The sequence below is a fragment of the Electrona antarctica genome, assembly GCF_951216825.1.
Source record: "Electrona antarctica genome assembly, chromosome: 14".
Taxonomy (NCBI): domain Eukaryota; kingdom Metazoa; phylum Chordata; class Actinopteri; order Myctophiformes; family Myctophidae; genus Electrona; species Electrona antarctica.
The window spans coordinates 19,146,954-19,161,561 of NC_136795.1; the positions used below are offsets into that span (position 1 = coordinate 19,146,954).

The window sequence follows — 14,608 nt, forward strand, 5'->3', positions numbered from 1 at the left end:
TAGATTAACCAATATTTATTATAGAATCAGAATACAAGTGTGTATATAATATATTATCTTGGCGCTCGGCTCTGCTGCAATTTTCTCACTGCTCAGCATAATTAAACACCATCAATAAACATAAAGAGCAGGGAGATAGATATACAATAACAACCCCCCATGGGGAACAGAAATAACAGAGTGGTGCTGGGGTGGCGGTGGGAGCAAACAGTGCATAACAACAACCAGGAACCATATGCAGGAGGAAGGCATGCAGTCTAGGTGAGCTTAAATACCCGCCCAATTGGTCAGCTGACTGCCACATCAGCAAATGACATGTGGGTCTGCAAACATTGTATACACCCACATAGTAATGCAGCATAAACCCCTCAAATACATTTATGTCCATTGAGCATAGCATGAACACGCTTGAGTATATCTGACTGAACTAACTCCGCAAGCTACGCTATTTGTTTGTCAGCCAGTAGGCCTACCATGTTTTCCCGGTTTTTCCAATGCAATCTTTCGGAAGACAGGGGTTGACTGGACTAAATGTGTTATTTAAGCCTGATTTAAGCGGTTGTTTCACCCCTATCTAAAATGTTACGTGCCTATCCTAAGTTTATCAACTGTATCTTGGTTCTGATATATATCATATATTTCTGTAAACAATACTGGGAAAAGTGTTTAATCCACTGTTTGTGGACAGGGTCGACTCCATTTTGACTTGTGCAGGGATAGCTTTCCACGGAACCTCATCTCGGAGCTAAAGCGTATAGCAGCGTAGATATTGAGGTTCCAAACGGAGCTAAGTTGGCCTGTATACACAAACAAAAGTAAAACAATGTAATCAAATCACACTTTTTGGCCATGAACACTGAACAGATATTTGAAGTTAAACTAGGCTACATAACAAAATATTATTACAGAATGTGTTATTTTGAGGGGCGTATGCCCAGCTTTGTGTGTGCGTGTGCACCCCATATCGATGATTTGATTGGCTGAGCATGGAATGTGTGTGCGTATGTGTGTGTGTGCACGTGTGTGCGTAGGTCTGCATGTGTCACCCCCTCCACCGATGACTTAATGTACATGCAGATGGCTTAATGTGTATGTCTGATTTTATTTATTTAATTTCATTTAAAATTTAAAATTATGTATATTTATTATTTAATCATTTAGAATGGAAGTCAAATGGGCTCACAATGTCCAAAGTTGGGCACAGTCCGGGATGTCATCGACTATAGACCCATGGTAATTCAAGCCATCTATCAAATCAGGCTGAAACCTTTCCCAGGTATGGAGTCATACGTCATAGGTACATCATAGACGTCTGGCATCACAGACTGGTTTCTTTTTCATGAATATTTAACAAAAAGAGATTTCATTGACATCAGACCACTATACCTCTGTACCTGGTCCCCCTCCCCTTTTCCCTCTACACCAAATCCCTTCACAGACAATAGCCTGTCTACAAGCTCACTGTGCACCATGTTGTGAGCTTGTAGACTTACCATTTTCACAGAATGTTCACCTGTTATGACGTACCCAGAATACAGACACTATAGGGTTCATGTGGTGAGCACATGTGCCAGAAAGAGTTGAATAAGCTGTCCAGTGGGCACATAATAGGAGAAATAGCAGTGTTAAAGGAGAATTCCATACTAAAAGGCTTTCTTACCTTTCTTTGTAGTTGTTACGTCCCCACCAAAGAGGTCCAGGTGTTATTTTGTGCAAAAGCTCCTTATTGGCTATTTCCCCTACTATAAGCCCTAAATGAATTCCATTGAATTGAATGGGGCTATGGGGTGTTGTGCTAATTCGCTTATTTCCATCGCTTTTTTTTTGTATTCATAATGTAAATAATATCCCAAGTGGCACACTTTACTACTTATTTCGATGGAAATAAGCGAATTAGCACAACACCCCATAGCCCCATTCAATTCCCATTCAATTCAATGCAATTCATTGAGGGCTTATGGTAGGGGAAATAGCCAATAAGGAGTTTTTGCACAAAAAACACCTGGACCTCTTTGGTGGGGACGTAACGACTACAAATAAAGGTAAGAAAGTCTTCTAGCATGGAATTCTCCTTTAAGCTACACTGTAGCTTTAAAGGTACCTGTAGGTTAGACCAGTGCAGTACTTCCTTTCCAGGGACACCGCTGACCATTCGGTTTTCCTATACACATGATATGTTTGTGTTGTTGAGGCCACGTAGTGAACAGTGAGGAGAGGTGAAGTATTACTCATCTTTGTTGTCTGGTATGGAAGCGCTCCAGCATCGCTCGCAGGATGTTTCCCGGGATCTGTTGATGCTGGTCAATGAGGGCCTGGACGGCCTGCTTAACTTTTTCTGCCAGCTCATCAGCATTTACGTCAGGGTCGTATGGGATGGGGTCACCCAGGTAAGTACACAATTTGACGGGAAAGCCCCCATACACGGGAACTATGGGAAGCCGGAATCTATCGTACATCCAACGGAAAAATCTCAGTGTTCCCAGCGATCGGAAGCTTTCCCGTACATTCTGAGTAAACATCGGAATGATCTGCACTTTTGCGGCAATGGCAACCTTTGCAAAGCCCTTGCGCTTGCCCCAGAGCAGCGGGTATGTCTTATCACTGAACAATGCCTCCCGGACTCCGCCCGGAGCGATGGCCAAGAGATGACCACTCTGCAGGGCCCGTATGCACTCCTCCTGGGGTCCATGGAACACACTAAACACCTCTAACAGCAACTTGAAGCCTGGGATCTTGAAGAGGAAGTGGTCAGCTACAGAGTGACAGGTGCGTCCTTTCTGGATGAAAACATTGGCCAGGAAGTAGTAGTAGTCAATAGGGATAGCTCCATGGTAGTACACGATCAACGCTGCGCCCTCATTGGGGATCTTCTCCATCCCACAGATTTCATATCCGTGCCATATGGCTCCATGTCCCTCCCACAGTATCGCCAGGGTCTTCCTGGCTCCGTCCCAGAAGTTGTCCGAGAGTAGAGCCTCTCTCAGCTTGTTCTTTCTCTTGTAGACATGGAGGAAGAGTATGGACATATAGATCAGTAGTATGATGAGGATAGGCAGTATGAAGACGATGGCCAGAGGGGTGAAGACCCACATCGAGTACTCCCGAAAGCAACTGAAGGCTGCCCACTCGGCCCACCATGCATGGAGCAGCATCAGGAAGGAGATAGAGTCCTCTGCTACCAACAGGCGCGGCTGATCGCCGTCGTCTGACATCCTGCAAATGACAACTAGGTCAGTTGGTCAAACCGTAGAGAACGAGACAGCATTGGGAGGAGATATCCACACATCTGTTTAGTCACACATCTTCGATCTGTTTGTTACTTGATTCTGCTTTTCGGGGTGAGCTGGAAGCTAAATCTGACCTAGAGACATCCTTTAAGAGGCCAACAACTCGTGGCAAGACAAGACTAGAAGTCCAACAGGCCCGCTCACAGGATTGCGAAAGTGAACGGCTTGTAATCGTGATTACATTAAACTCTCTAGTTAGATTATATACCATGATATATATAATCTATAAAACAGGCCAGGGAACGGAATTGTGATTGGGGTGAAAATGAGTGACAAGACAGATGGAACGATATAAGCAGTGAGCAAAACGACATCACATTGACATCACTGTCAGCCAATCAAGCCGGATATAAAGTTCAAGTTGTGTGTCTGGACAGATTATGCCCATGTATGGAAATTCCTGACATACACATCACAGACTGACCTCAAAACCACCTGCAAAAAAATGCCCGTCTGATATATATACAGTATAAACAGACACAGTGCTGATGATGTCATACTCTTGACATACGGTAGTGTGCCTTTTTCAGATAATCGTGTGTTATCTGAGGGCATGTTCACCCCTGGGCTTATGCTTCACTAATCCTTGTTCATAATGCTTGTCCATAATGCTCAATAGGTTTTTCCCTCACAAGTCAGGCCACACAGACAACGGATAAGATAAGAAGCGTGAAGAAGCATGTGATGCATGTGATGGCACGGTGGCATACGGCTATGGATGGCTGATGGCTGAATTTCTTGCACATAGCATGTAATTGCACTGGGTGCAGCCACAACCATAATTACCGTCTGGCACAGTAGGGAAGGTTGGTGCGCACATATCCAATTCAGTCGAACAATTCCGTAGATTGGTGGGGCATTTAAAAACCTTATTGTTCTAAGAATGGACAATAAGATCCTCATTAGGGAGATGATCTTTACCTCCAACTAGATAACACTTAACACCCATCCTTCACTCTCTCTTCCTCAGATCATTATGCACGAATCCCAGTTATGGAAGATTTGGTGTCGAGGTAAATAAGGAAGCACGCCAAGTGCAGATCCCTGGGGCACCCCGGTCAACAAAGTTTAGGGTTTCATTTGCTAAACCATTACAGGCCTGTAGCTGTAACCTCTATCTAATGAAATGCTTGGAGAAACTGATCCGAAACACATGTCTTATCATCACTCTTGGATCACCTCCAATTTGGATAAACAAAGGTATGCATTAAAACTATGCCATATTTCTTTAAAGGTTTGGTATGCATTAGGCCACAGACCCCTAACTCTCTTAGTTACAGACCTGTAAGGGTTCATATGGTTACTAACAACCCTTGGGGTAGTTAGATTGCGTTATAAAGCCACTGCTTTATAACGCAATCCAGACCTGCACTATCCAGTCAATCAAGAAACTACAGCACCTCCAAGTCCCATCACCACTGGATCCATACTGTAACTTGGTCTCCAAACAGTTGAGTCAACAGTCACAGGTTGATGTCATTTGATGTTTTCCCGAGAAGAGAGAGGATATTGGGTTGGAGAGGTAAGAAGAAAAGAAAAGCACACAGGATACAAACAGGATAAATAATCAAATATATACACATGTACATATACAGACACAAAGCAGGCACTGTATTGTTTTTAATGACCAAAATAAATAAACTCTACTCTACTCTACTCTAGATGGCATGTGTGTAGTAGCAGACAGTATTGTACATGATGTTTAGAAAATGTCCATGTGTACGCAATCTACGCATGTCCTTTTAGGAATGTGCATACAGGTATGTACACAAATGGTCAATATTATTTACCATTAAATTGGAATTGTGTTAAATGAATTTGCCTTGAAATTGATTATCACGCTGATGTTAAAATTACCACCGCTGAAGTGCCCTTGAACAAGGCATTGAACCACTACGATGAAATGTGTTCTATGAGCAGGGCCTGGCTGGAAACAAGTTCTTGAGCTTAGCCCAGATACCCTGGGTAAATATAGATTTCATTTCATTTCATTTCATCATATCGTATGATTTTCATACCATTTAGCCAGCAAAACTCATTGGTATTCCCACCCACAAATTATACAATTGTGTCACCTCATCTCTGACCCGCAAAGCACTCAGAATCACACTCTACCTGCACTTTGTCTCCCTTCTTGTAAGTATATACTATAGTGTAGATTTGTGCAAAAAGGCCTGTTTAACAAGAGCTTTGTTCCCATAGCCATATGAGCTTTAAATTAAAACCCTCCTCTTAAATTACAAGAAATCCAGTCTGTGGTTGTGTAAAGTGGCAATCCACGTCTTTGTTGTGTGACCCCTGTAATTACGTGTTTATGAAGGCTACATCCTGTATTTTGGTATATGTAATTCTGTACGATTATATCTATGTATTGCTTGTTTGTGTTATGTACTGTATGCACATATTGTGGAAAATAATGAATCTTTCTATCTATCTATCTATCTATCTATCTATCTATCTATCTATCTATCTATCTATCTATCTATCTATCATTTTGCAATATATCATAGATTCATAACCTTTTGAATACTTGTTAGACAAGTCTATTCAAATGTAGTGTCAAATTGCTGTGCTGACGGCAGCTACATGTAACGTAGCCTACTTCAATTGTCCTCTCTGGATATAACACGTCATTTGTGGTTTACCGCGTAATCGTGGCATCTGGTCGTTCTTTTCTTTTTCTGTTTCGTCACAAGGCCACACCTCTCCTGGTGGGATCTCCTCATTCTTTGCAGTCTTATGCCAACTTCACATCCTTCACATTACAATTCATTTAAATAGAAAGAAAAATCACTTGTGTGAAGTGAGGGGCGCCCACTGTATTTATATCGGCCATGTGATGTCTTACGTCGTCATTTAGTGCCCTAAACAAACATTAGTAGACTGGCTGGCAAACGATTTACATCATAAGTACTCTAAACATGACGTAATCTTCAAAAGCATGCATTGGAGAGGCCTTAAAAAATAATGGGTTTCAATTCAAACCTTTTAATTTCAAGCACCCCCAGTTCGGTATACAGTATACACGTATTACTCCATGGACCCTGCCCATAACTCTGGCAGTGAACAAATGGAACCAAATGGACCCACTAGATCTCCTCAAGGATCCCACTTTGAGAACCACATAAAACCTTTTAATTTCAAGCACTCCCAGTTCGGTATACATGTATTACTCCATAGACCCCACCCATAACTCTGACAGTGAAGAAATGTAACCAAATGGACCCCCTAGAATCTGCTCAAGGACCCCACTTTGAGAACCACATCATTTTGAGAATGTTTCCACTAGACCTTGCGATAGCGGAGGGACTGAACAGGGGATGCTGTTCCCCTGGTCGTGGCATTTGCATCAGCGATTCCCCTTAGGGTTGGTCTTGTGAGTGACCAACCCTTGTCTGGGAGCACACTCTCTAGGGAGCACAGCACACAGTGTATAAACCTATCTGAGTGGTTGAGTCAGGAGAGTGGGTGCGGCCGCCCTTGAAACTGTCTGGAATGCACTTGATATGTATGCTATTAGACAAAATGTCAAATAGCTTTTATGAGGAGACATATGTTAGATATATTTAGTATTCCTGGTCCCGTAAGCTTCTATGTGGTTTTGTTTACAATAAATTGCTTTGGTGTACCACTGAGCAGGTTGTGTCATAAATGTGATAGGAAATAGTTCTCAAAAGTGAAAAATCTTATAACCCATCAGAATTACCGGTATGTACATACAGCTAACACGTGTCATTGTAATGACATGACCTGTATTTCCGAAACACGTGACATGGGAATGTTCGATATCAAAACTGTCTGTATACCTGCATAAAAACAGAAGAAGATAGAAATGCTTCAAACTCACACACTGCTGGTCAATATTGCACATTATGGACTGAAATATCGGAATAATCTTCCTCTCATCTAGGCAAGTAACAGTATGTTCTCTTTGCCGTACATGTCAAGTAAATAACTATCAGAAATGCATTCCATGTAACACCTGTGGCCTTCATAGTACGGCCTTGTGCGGCAGCCAACTGGTCTGCATTATCACAACTCTTTATTAAGGATTTCTAGATAGTATATGACTGACTTTCTGCATTTTCCGCACTTTTTCATTTAAGTTACTGCATATAGAGCCAGAGCGTGCAATGTCTTCCCCTCAACTTCCTAATGCCCAATACCATGCATGAAACCAAATGCCTATTATGTGAGCTGGAGTTTTGGTGAGCACCAGTAGTAGACTGTCTTGTGTGTGAGTCACGAGGGCAAGATGGGAGGCAGCTGATGCTCCTCCTTCTTGTTGGTGTTAATCATGGCGTGCATCAGAAGTGGACGGGGCAGTCCTCAATCAGCATTCCAGCAGACGCACAACGTAGACATGATGCAAACAAGTGGCTTGGGGACACTGTTGCTGATAGCAGCGGCTTGCTTGAGAGTCTTAGGACTTGGTTGCGCGTGGATGTCACGCACCAGTGCGTAACTAAGTGTAAATCAAGTATTACGCAAAGTGGAGAGCTTTGGAGACACACGTACGAGGAATGTGGGTGGATTCAAAACACCTTGTTGCAAGTGTAATTAGTGTACAGATGGGTAATATGGATCTCTGTCGGTTTTCTGCTCTATAATTATGTAAAGTGTCTTGAGACAACTTGTTGTGATTTGACATTTTAATAAAATTGAATTGAATTGAATTGAATTGAATTGAATTGAATTGAATTGAATTGAATTGAATTGAATTGAATTGAATTGAATTGAATTGAATTGAATTTAATTGAATTTAATTGTAAATTACAATGGAGAAACATTTTTGTAATTAATACATGAATACGTATAGACAACTGTGCTATGCACAGGTCTCCGCCAAGTCAGGTACTGTAGGTAATTGTGGGCCAGCAATGTGCAGAATTCAGTCTTGACTATTAACCATATGTGTACCGATTTGCGTGATGTTTGGATAACATCTGTAGGAGTAAGCAAAACATAGTCTTGCCATGCCATTGGCCTGGCGGAGACAATCATGAAATGAAGCAGGGAGAAACCATGTAGTGGCTCGTACTCGGGTGGAGAAGGCACAGATTCTATAGATCTCAACTTGACTGATTGCAAGGGCTTCCTCATAGGCCAATCAGAACCTCAGCTTGACTGATTGGCAGAGCTTCCTGAAAGGCCAATCATACCCTCAGCTTGACTGGTAGGACTTCACATGGCGTCATGGCGCCACATCTGGATGCACCGATGTATCGGCCACATATCGGTATCGGTCGATATTTGCCGGTATTGGTCGATACCGGTATCAGCAAATCAAACTGGCATAACCGATGGCAGTAGCCGATATTTATCTTTTGTTGATAAGCATACATTTTGCGTTTGCTATGTTGGTGTGTTGGTTATCTGCAGCCATACCAAACTGTAGATTCTGAACATTTTTGTCTTGTATTAGTCCGGCAGCCGGGGGTGTGGAGTGGGAAATTTGGTGTATATAGTCTTTTTTTATTGGCCTACAATATTGTCTATATACATACATTCATGAATCCACTTGCTGACCGGCGGTCGGTATTGAGCAATTTGTTTTATTGGGGTTTATGTATGTGACCATACCATTGACATATATAAGGCAAAAATGTCAACATTTCATTATGCTTTAAGTAACATGTGACATGTCAAACTAGGGCGTTTTCATGATTTTGAATCCATTCCAACAATTAGTTTTGCACAAAAAACACTCCTTGGGCTACAAACCAGCTAGCCACTTCCAAATGTGCTCAAAATGTGCTGACCTCTGATTTGTCATTACGGCTATGGCCGTTTTTAGCCCAAGGAGTGTTTTTTGTGCAAAACTAATGCTTGGAATGGATTCAGAATCATGAAAACCCCCTAGTTTGACATGTCACATGCTACTTAATGCATAATGAAATTTTGATATTTTTGCCTTTGGTCACATATAAACCCCTATTAAAAAATGCTCAATGCTGACAGCTGGTCAGCAAGTGGATTCATGAATGTATAGTATATTGACAATATTTTAGGCCTATAAAAAAGACTATATACCAAATTTCCCACAAAAGAAGCCTGTTGACTGCCAGACTATATTGAAGTTGTATGTTTCCTGAATCCCTGGCACTAAAGCCAATACAAATAAAAACAACAAAAACAAAATAAACATATATCTGTATCAGTAGGCCTATCGGCTAAATTGTTATTGAGGGGCACTAGCCCCTCCTATGTCCAGTTTTGAGCGTTTGTGTAAACACAAACATTGAAGACGAAGGTGAAATTTGATTGGCCGGAATGAGATGATGATGATGTATGACAATAAGTGTGCCCCTCACTTGGCCGATACCGATGTTTTAAACATCATCCCTATAGTTCTTATATTGATACATTTGAATCAACCTTCTTCTCACACACACACTGGATTTGACCCTTACGTACACACTATATTAAACATGTCTTTATGGCCTTGGGCTAATATACTGTATGACGCAGTCTCTGTCAACAATAAAACTCATTGAAGGTTAAGCACCACGCCTTTGGGCGTCACTGCGTTCAAAGCAATGTCGATGAAAAAGGGAAAAGGATAAATTACACAGCCATAGCCGTTGTTCTCTCACATTGTGATGCATTATGGGTCACAGGGGTTGCCTTCACAGAGGGACCGTAGCCTATGGCTGGTGTAGAATAAGAATAAGGTTTAATAATAAGGTTTACATTATACAATGTAAAATCTTCTGTGTTAAAGGTGCTGTAAGTGCTATGTTTTGTTAAAAGGTTAAAGAACTAGCAAGATATGGGGGAGCCATACCTTTGGTTGCTGGCATTCAAAGCAACCAAAGGTATGGCTCCCCCATATCTTGCAAGTCTGATCGAACCCTACAAACCAGACAGTGGCCTTGTGGTTAGAGTGTCCGGGCGGACACGGTTCGATCCCCGGCCGGGTCATACCAAAGACTGTAAAAATGGGACCCAATGCCTCCCTGCTTGGCACTCAGCATCAATGGGTTGGATTGGGGGTCAAATCAACTAATGATTCCCGAGCACGGCGCACGCTGCGACTCACCGTTCCAAGAGATGGGTCAAATGCGGAGAACAAATTTCACTGTGGTAACGTCTGTGACTAATCGTACGACTTTGACTTTGACTTTGACTTTGAAACCCTCCCGCGCACTCAGATCAGCCAAGTACCTTCACTAAAAACCCCTGGACAACGCTCCACACGTCCCAAACTCTTCTCCCTTCTGGCTCCAAAACTATGGAAAGCACTTCCCATTACAATCAGAACTGCAGCCTCATTCCCCATCTTCCAGCCATAGTCTGAAAACCCACCTCCTCAGACTCCATCTTGGCCCGTAGCACTTGCCCTAGCCCTGACCTAGGCCCTGACAACCTTACAGGCGTATGCAAAGGCTCAATTTATGTAACTTAGATAGCATTTTATGTAGACATAGCACTATAGTATATATGCATAGTTTAATTATATAGATATTCCACTGTTCTTAGCTTACGTATGATTCATGATAACTACTCTTTATGTATGTGATCTTGCCATGCTTTTTGTTCTTGCTTAATGTAAATCTTTCTGGATTAAGCGTCTGCTAAATGCCTATATGCCTAAATTGTAAATTGAACTATGTTAGGACAGTCTCCCCATCTCTCAAGCTCTTTAGTCAATATATATCAGGTGGGTTACACACATTACATCCAATCAGGAGAGAGAATCCCACAAAGATCATTTATCAGCTTTTGTTTTACTCCTCATTTCAATGTTTCGTCACTTCCAATGTCACTTCTTTATCGCTGACCTGAAAAAAAAATTTCTGTTTACTAAAGAGCTACAGAGGCGGGGAGACCCCAGTTACTGAACACTAGTTTTATGGATTCACTAAAGACAAGTGTTGGGACAGCTCTTGATTGATAAATAGCTCATAATTTGTAGCAGTTCCCCTGCGAAAATATAGCGTCATGTTGAGCTGCTTATGCCCGGAAGTCTGTGTGACTTCAGGGCACTATGTGTGACTAAAGAGCGTGTGGAGTGTGGCTGTATATTCATGATGTTGTGACGATGACGCATATCACAGACTCTATTGTTTGCACTTTGTAAAGACGGTGACATGCAGGTCAGCTCATCAAGATGTTGACTGGGACAGTCACACACACACACACACACACACACACACACACACACACACACACACACACACACACACACACACACACACACACACACACACATACATACACACACACAGGCCGTCGACGAGGGCCCTCCAAAGTTCTGGGTCACTGGTATTATTTTCTATCTGCGACCAGGCGTATCCCTGGAGATTGGAGATTGATCTCGCCGGCAGGTGTTTTGTTGGCCTCTGTTTCTCGGTGTTTGACACTGGTTTGCGTAGTGACGGTGGACCTGATCCATCTCCCATCTTTTTGTGGTTCTCAACTTTTTTTTCCTTTTTTTCCCTATAGGACCCCCAGTTTGTATTACGGACACCCATACCGCTGAGAGTTCTCTTGGCGTTATGGCCCCCTTTTGTACCTGTCCTGACTATCAAGTATAGGCTGGCTGGCTGGCTGGCTGTCTCTGTGTGTGTGTGTGTGTGTGTGTGTGTGTGTGTGTGTGTGTGTGTGTGTGTGTGTGTGTGTGTGTGTGTGTGTGTGTGTGTGTGTGTGTGTGTGTGTGTGTGTGTGTGTGTGTGTGTGTGTGTGTGTGCGTGTGTGTGTGCGTGTTTATCCAGCTGTACACAGGACTTCAGTAGGAGTCAACATCATGCCTCCTGGTTTTGGGGGGTTTGTCCAGGTCAAATAGCACAGCAGCATAACACATAATAATGATTGATTTGTCCAGCCATCCGTTCAGTTAATCCATGACAGAATGAGAGGACATAAGGATCAGCATCACACATAATTAAAACTCTACTACTCACATAGTCTAACAGGGATTCCAACACCTAAACACCTAAATAGTAGACCCCCCTATAGAGGGTATGCGCATGCTTAAAGTGAATGGCACATCGAGTGGCAAATCGAGTGGCAAATCGAGTGGCAAAGCAACATGCAAAGTGTGTTTAACATTGTTTAACGTTGTTTAATGCAATCAGATAGGACTTTTCTGTGTGGATGTATGGGCTGTCAAAGCCAGAAAGTAGTTTTTTGCCACTCAGTAGGCATTCCTGCATAACTTCCTGGTTTGATGATGATGTCACACGCATACTCTCTATTGGCTTAAAAACAAAGGGGTAAAAAGTGGAAAATAAGTACCGATTTACAAGCTCATGTCCAAGCTCATGTTGCATTGCACAATGCAAGGTATTTTTGAGTGGTGTAAACCACTCCTACAACTGGCTTTTGTGTGCATAAAAAAATGACCATGGTTGCTATGTTCAAAATAATTTCTGACGTAATTAAATCACACCCGGGTGAACTGGATGACCGTAGCAACCATGGTCATTTTCTCTGCGCAAAAACAGCCAGTTGTGAAATCACATCCAGGTGTGATTTCATTACGTCAGACATTACGTCAGACCACAGCTGATCATGCTATATAAAACCTTACACCACTCAGTTCACACGGGTGTGATTTTTTTTATACGAATGATATATTATCATTCCAATCTTAAATGTTTTGCCAATTATTTGGGGGCCCACTTTCCCCCGCGGCCCCATGGGTTTGGATTGCACTGCTTTAGTGTATTGACCACTGCACTGCTTTAGTGTATTGACCATTGCACTGCTTTAGTGTATTGACCACTGCACTGCTTTAGTGTATTGACCACTGCACTGCTTTAGTGTATTGACCACTGCACTGCTTTAGTGTATTGACCACTGCACTGCAACGTGCGTCAGTTGTTCTTCCTGAGTCTAACATCCTACCTCTGACGTGTCTTTTCTCCTTTCATACCATTAAAGGACCACTTCACCACTTTTCAACTTCTCTTCCTATAATTGGTCCTAACTAATGTTCATGATAAAATACCACCATTTCTTTCTACTCATTCTGTGTCTCATAGGAAGGCTGTGGGCAGTTCAGAAACCCGTCCACCAGTGACATCATCAATGGTGAATCCAAGCTAATAGAAACGGCAGGCTTTCTTTTCCTGAAAAGTTGCAATGCAAAAGTTGAAGCCATCGTTCTCACGATAATAAAAATCTAAATATATTTAAAAAAACATCTGCCTAATGATGATGTCACTGGTGGACGGCTGTCCGAACTGCCCAAAGCCCTCCTATGAGACACAGACTGAGTAGGAAAAAATGGTGGTGTTTTATCATGAACATTAGTGAGGACCAATTATATTTAGAGATGTTGAAAAGTGGTGAAGTGGTCCTTTAAGACCTGAGGCCGATTCTACAAAATGCCTTCAAAATCAGTAGTTCTCGCCCTTTCAGGATTTTTCAAGAATGTTCAAAAATAGCAGATGTACAAGCTTGCAGTGTGGCACGAAGTGACGCGCTGTCAACTTGTATATCTGCTATTTTTAAATAGCCAGCACAGAAATCGAAAGATGCTTTCCCGGGTTTAATGGGTTATTCTCCATTAGACTCCGTATTCTCTCTCAAAAAATAAAAATAAAATTAGAAATATTTGCCTCATACAGTAAATACATTGTAAAACATAACTATGCCTTTATGTCCAGCCTCACAAAAGTGGGCCCAGCCCTAAAAGGTGTGTAATGTCAAACATGAAGGTGTGCAAATGAAATGTCTTGTACTCCAAAGATTTTCACTGAATATCACATTGTAAAGCAGCTCATATACGTCTGTGGATTTTCACATACACCAACAAAAGTCATGCTGGTGTTAATGTTGTCATTTTCACGTTTTGTCCAAGTGTTATCCAAATGCACAACAGTTGCACAATGCTGTGCTGTAATAGAGAATTTATATTAAAACTGTTAAAATCGTCCCACACACTTTTTACTTTCTCAATTGCAAATGTTTCTAGTTTATTGGTGTTTAAATAATGTGTTATAAATACAATTCATTACTATTATTAGTTGGTGTGTTGATGTGTGAAGTGTGTTTTATTGTTATTTTTGAGTGGTGTAAACCACTCCTACAACTGGCTTTGTTAGTCTGTGCAGAAAAAATGAGCGGTTGCTATGTTCACCCTGTTCACCCGGGTGTGATTTCATTATTGAGTGGTGTAAACCACTCCTACAACTGGCTTTGTTAGTCTGTGCAGAAAAAATGAGCATGGTTGCTATGTTCACCCTGTTCACCCGGGTGTGATTTCATTACGTCAGACATGATTTCATTACGTCAGACAGGCTATATAAGACCTTACACCACTCAGTTCACACGGGTGTGATTTTTTTATATATTTTTAAATATTGTGCAAA

The 14,608-nt window shown here is 41.9% G+C and overlaps 1 protein-coding gene across 1 annotated transcript; it reads right to left on the reverse strand.

The window, feature by feature from the left end:
- Positions 1 to 2,228: 2,228 nt before the first annotated feature.
- LOC306937040 (DGAT1/2-independent enzyme synthesizing storage lipids-like) lies at positions 2,229 to 3,212 on the reverse strand (the record flags this gene model as incomplete). The annotated part of the gene is made up of 1 exon (XM_079520714.1): positions 2,229 to 3,212. One exon carries the CDS (start codon positions 3,210 to 3,212, stop codon positions 2,229 to 2,231), a length of 984 nt encoding a protein of 327 aa, XP_079376840.1.
- Between the last annotated feature and the right edge of the window lie 11,396 nt (positions 3,213 to 14,608).